General features: G+C 36.8%; 1 protein-coding gene across 1 annotated transcript; it reads right to left on the bottom strand.

Moving 5' to 3' along the window:
• Positions 1 to 544: 544 nt before the first annotated feature.
• On the bottom strand, positions 545 to 1054 carry LOC114696800 (40S ribosomal protein S23-like). Its single transcript, XM_037198837.1, has one exon. It carries the CDS (start codon positions 1026 to 1028, stop codon positions 597 to 599), a length of 432 nt encoding a protein of 143 aa, XP_037054732.1. The 5' UTR covers positions 1029 to 1054; the 3' UTR covers positions 545 to 596.
• Between the last annotated feature and the right edge of the window lie 5080 nt (positions 1055 to 6134).

Here is a 6134-nt window from a genome sequence, read left to right as displayed (position 1 = left end):
AACATCTGGACAAACAGAATAAAAAAAAAGCCCCCAAAATAAATGACATCAAATATAAGACTTAAGAGATATTTACAGAATATCCTACCTGAGCATTAAAGAATATACACCAGCTCAGAAGCCAGCAGAACCTTCTCTAAAACAGTTTGCATCTTGTGTCATAACCAAATATTATCCAATTCAGAAAGATTGAAATAACTATCCTATCTGATCATAATATAAGACAACTTAATATCTACATTTTTCCACAGATTTTTTCCTTTCAAATTAGAAATAAAAATTGATAATAAATTTGAGTATTAGCTAAGTTCCAAACACTGTTCTAATATTAGATAGCTACTTACCCCTTATAATATATTATTATTACATGACTGCACATTATTTCATAGTGTTGCTATAAGATGTCTATAAATGCTCACAAGCAGCATTAAAAGTGTACATGTATGTATTAAACAGATTTTGAATCACTAATCTTTCAATCAGAATAATTGAATCAAGCAAAGTCAAAAGAACCTGAGTTAGTGAGAAAGTTTTGTTTGATTTCTTTTTTTTTTTCAGAATATGAAAATTTATTATTGCATTTCCGCTGTCAAAATTTAGGATCTTGGTCTTTCCTTCTTGCCTTTGTACAGGGCCAAAAGGGACACATTGGCTACTTTAACAACCTTAAAGCGGACTCCAGGAATATCACCTACAGCATGACCTTTTCGACCAAATCCAGCAACCAGAACTTCATCGTTTTCCTCAATGAAGTTCAAGCAGCCATCGTTGGGCATGAAAGCTGTGATCTTCTTGCCGTTCTTGATGAGCTGCACCCTGACACACTTCCTGATGGCAGAATTTGGCTGTTTGGCTTCAACCCCTACTTTTTCCAGCACAACTCCCTTGGCATGGGAGGCACCTCCAAACGGATTGGCCTTAAGGGCTGTGCCCAAGTGGGCTTTCTTGTATTGCTTATCATGCCACTTCTGGTCCCGCCGGTGGCTGCGGAGCTTCCTGGCAGTGCGGAGACCGCGACACTTGCCCATCTTGCCGGCGCCACGGGCCCGAGAGAAAGAGGTTGTTTGATTTCAATTTGAGTTTTGTTAAAGCAATTCATTCAGTTATCTGACAAAATGACATGAAGTGAGATCCTGGATTCTAAGGGACATTGTGTTTAATAAGACTGTCAGCATGATAGTAAAGAAATTAGACATTTTTCTATATATTTTCTTGGCACAATGTCAATTATAGTTCATTACTATTATGAAAAATTGAAGAAAAGTGGGAAATAATTAAAAATTACAAATGAATTCTGAAATTCTAGTGACATAATAATATTAGGTTAGTTTTAAGGAACTAAAAAAGTTTATATATACATATATAGACCTGATTTTATAAAGTAATACTCATTTACTGTACATTAACATGACATACATTATTGTTTAAGCATTACATACTGACAATAACTAATTTTTGTTAGTACAAATGTTTAAGGGAAGTGAAAATAAGCATTGCCAGTAGCATTCTAAGCCAAGAAGAATGGACTCGAAAAAGATGACCAAAGCTGGGCAGTTGTGTTGCATACTTTTGATCCCAATACTCAGGAGGCAGAGGCAGGAAGATCTCTATGAGGTTGCGGCCAGCCTGGTCTACAGAATAAGTTCCAGGACAAGTAATGCTACACAGAGGAAACCCTGTCTCAAACAACAAAAACAAAATAAAGAAAGGAAAGAAAGTGTGGGATATCCCTTTACAGTTTGTAAATATGTCTCTGTGATTGACTTAATAAAGAAGCTGACTGGTTAATAGCTGGACAGGATAAGGTTAGCCATGAAATCCACACTAAGGACACTGAGAAGAACAGGGGCAGAGTTAGTGGAATTGCCAGCAGGACACAGAGGAGAAACAAGGGCAAGATGAAAGAGAGGTAATGCCATGTTGCAGAACATAGATTAATATAAATGGGTTAATTTGAAATGTAAGAGAGATACAGACACTGCCAACATGGATTGGACAGAGAGATGAGTGACTGTTGTCTAGAAAACCCAGTCTCTAGGCCCTAGGCCCCAAGTCATACCCCATGCCCCTCAACCCTACTCATCAAAGCCGAAGGATCCTGTGGGCAGGCCTTTCCACCACCACTCCCCATCAGACTCTTTAATCTATAAGTCACACTCTGCCACCCAAAACCCACCCATCCCCCATGACCTCAGCTGCTTCTTCAGACACAGACACCACCAACATCAATTTGGCCAAGAGCAGCTATCTGAACCACAAACACTGCCTGCACCAATAAGAGGAAGAACAACTGCCAGAGGCACACACACTGCCTGCACAAATTGGAGGAAGAGATGGGTAGATGCCAATGCAAGAATACATTCAATAACATAAAGAGGAATATCACACCACCAGAACCTAGTGGTTCTACAATACCAGGAACTGAACATCCCAATGTAGAAGAAGCAGAAGAAAATGACCTTAAAAATAACTTTATGATGATGATAGATGCCTTTAAATTGCAAATGAAAAATTCTCTTAAAGAAATCAAGGAAGAGAAACAAAAAATTGGAAGAAATTAATAAATTTCTTAAAGAAAACCAAGAAAAAGCAGGTGAAGGAAAGAGTTCAGGATTTGAAAATGGAAATACAGGCAACAAAACAAAGAAGACACAAATGGAGGGAATGCTGGAAAGTGAAAATCTGGATAAACAAACAAGAGCTACAGATGCAAGCATAACCAACAGAATGCAAGAGATAGAAGAATCTCTGGCCTTGAAGATACAATAGAGGAAATAGATTCATCAGTTAAAGAAAATATAAAGCCAATAAAGTCATAACACAAAGCATCCAGGAAATCTGGGATACCATGAAAAGATTAAACCTAAGAATAATAAAGATAAAAGAAGGAAAAGAATACCAGTTCAAAGGCACAGAAAATATATTCAACAAAATCATAGAAGAAAACTTTCCCAACCTAAAGTAGGAAATACCTATGAAGATACAAGAAGTTTACAGAACACCAAATAGACTGGACCCAAAAAGAGTCCCCTTGCCCCATAATAATCAAACCACTAAACATACAGAATAAAGAATATTAAGAGCTGCAAAGGGAAAAGGCAAAGTAACATATAAAGACAGACCTATCAGAATACCACCCAACTTGTCAGTGGAGACTCTGAAAGCCAGAACGTTCTGGACAGCTGTTATTCAAACATTAACAGAACATGGATGCCAGTCGAAATTACTATGCCCAGCAAAACTTTCAATCACCATAGATGGAATAAACAAAATATTTCATGATAAAACCAGATTTAAACAATACCTATCCACAAACTCAGCCCTACAGAAAGCACTAGAAGAAAAAATTCAACCCAAGGAAGTTATATGCACCCACACAAAAACACAGGCAATAGATAATCCCACACCAGCAAATTCTAAAGAAGGCAAACATATACACACTACCACTAAAAAATTACAGGAATTAGTAATCACTGGTCATTAATGCCCCCTAATATCAATGGACTCAATTCACTTATAAAAAGATACAGGCTAACAGAATGGATATGAAAACAGAATCCATCCTTCTGCTGAATACAAGAAACACACCTCAACTTCACAGAAAGACACTACCTCAGAGTAAAGATTTAAGATGAGATTTTCCAAACAAAATGACTTAAGAAGCAAGCTGGTACAGCTATTCAAATATCTAACAAAATAGACTTCAAACTAAAATGAATCAAAAGGGTTAGAGAAGGACATTTCATTTTCATCACAGGAAAAATCCATCAAGATGAAGTCTCAGTTCTGAATATTTATGCCCCAAATACAAGGGTACCCACATATGTAAAAGAAACATTACTAAAGCTTAAATCACATATCAAACCCCACACACTAGTAGTGGGAGACTTCAACACCCCACTCTCACCAATGGACAGGTCTGCCAGAAAGAAACTTAACAGAGAAATAATGGAACTAACAGATGTTGTGACTCAAATGGGCTTAATACACATATAAGAACATTCTACCTAAACACAAAAGAATGTACCTTCTTCTTAGCACTTCATGGAATCTTCTCTAAAACTGACCACATATTTGGTCACAAAGCAAATCTTAACAGGTACAAAAAAATTAAATAACCCCCTGTATCTTGTTGGATCACCATAGCTTAAAGTTAGAATTCAACAGCAACACAAATTACAGAAAGCCACAAACTCATGGAGACTGAATAAGGCTCATCTGAATCACCACAGGATCAATTAAAAAAAGAAAGACAGAAATTAAAGACTTCCTAGAATTCAATGAAAATAAATGTACAACATTCCCCAACTTGTGGGATACTATGAAAGCAGTGCTAAGAGGAAAGTTCATAGTACTAAATGCCCATATAAAGAAGATGGAGAAATCTCACACTAGGGACATAACAGCTCACCTGATATCTCTATAACAAGAAGAAGCAAACTCACCCAGGAGAATAGATGCCAGGAAATAATCAAATTATGGAATGAAATCAATAAAATGGAAACAGGGAACAATATAAAGAACCAATGAAACAAAGAGTTGGTTCCATGAGAAAATCAACAAGATAGACAAAGTTTTATCCAAACTAAGCAAAATGCAGAGAGAGAGCATCCAAATTAACAAAAATCAGAAATGAAAAGGGAGACATAACAACACACAGTGAGGAAATCCAGAGAATCATCAGATCATACTTCAAAAACCTGTACTCCACAAAATTGGAAAATCTAAAAGAAATGGGCAATTTTCTGGATAGGTACCACATATCAAAATTAAATCAAGACCAGATAAACAATTTAAATGGACTTATAACCCCTAAAAAATACAGTCATTAAAAGTCTTAAAACCAACCAACCAAACAAACAAACAAAAAGAACCTCAGGACCAAATTGTTTCAGTGCAGAATTTTACCAGAATTTCAAAAAAGAGCTAATATTAATACTCTTCAAATTTGTCCACACAATAGAAACAGAAGGAACATTGCCAACCTCTTCTTACAGTTACCCTGATACCCAAACCACACAAGATGCAACAAAGAAAGAGAATTACAAACCAGTCTCCCTCATGAACATTAATACAAAAAGAATTAAAAAAAACTGGCAAACCAAATCCAAGAACACATCAAAAAAATATCTACCATGATTAAGTAGGCCTGGAATGCATTGGCACAGGAGACCACTTCCTAAACATAACACCAGTTGCACAAACACTGAGAGCAACAATTAATAAATGGGACTTCCTGAAACTGAGAAGCTTCTATAAGGCAAACGACACAGTCAGTAAATAAGACAAAATGACAGCCTACAGAATGGGAAAAGATCTTCACCAAACCCACATCTAACAGAGGGGTGATCTCCAAAATATATGAAGAACTCAAGAAACTGGACACCAAAATATCAATCCAATTAAAAAATGGACTACAGAGCTAAACAGAATTCTCAACAGAAGAATCTCAAATGACCAAAAGACATTTAAGGAATAGCTCAATATCCATAGTCATGAGGGAAATGCAAATCAAAGTGACTTTGAGATGCCATCTTACACCTGTCAGAATGACTAAGATCAAAAACACTGATGACAGCTTATTTTGGAGATGATATGGGACAAGGGGAACACTCCTACACTGTTGGTGGGAGTGAAAACTTGTACAGCCACTTTGGAAATTAGTATGGCATTTTCTCAGAAAATTGGGAATCAATCTATGTAGATGAGTTTCTAAATGGTCTTATTAAATACAAAACATGGAGCCAAATATAGGGTTGAAAGCCTTAGAGAAAGATCAAGGAAATAGGGAAAGCCACAGCTAACCTTACCGCAACTCGGCAGCTTCTAAATTTGCATCTTCCTGTCTACCTAGGCTTTATATACCTTACTTTTCTGCCCTCTCATTGGCTCTCTTATCCTAGGTACCTCACTTCCTCTTCCTAGACAGCTCTATGGTGGTATTTTATTTGTACTGAAATGTGATTTTAATTATATGTTAATAAATAAAGTTGCTTGGGGGTCAGAGCTAATAGCAAGCCATAGCAGAGCTGGGCATTTGTGGCACATGCCTTTAATCCCAGTACTTGGTAGGCAGAGCTAGGTAAGTCTCTGTGTGTTCAGGGATACAGCCAGCATTGGAGACACAAGCCTTT

The sequence above is a fragment of the Peromyscus leucopus genome, chromosome X, assembly GCF_004664715.2.
Source record: "Peromyscus leucopus breed LL Stock chromosome X, UCI_PerLeu_2.1, whole genome shotgun sequence".
Classification (NCBI taxonomy): domain Eukaryota; kingdom Metazoa; phylum Chordata; class Mammalia; order Rodentia; family Cricetidae; genus Peromyscus; species Peromyscus leucopus.
This window is presented reverse-complemented; position numbering and strand designations above follow the sequence as displayed.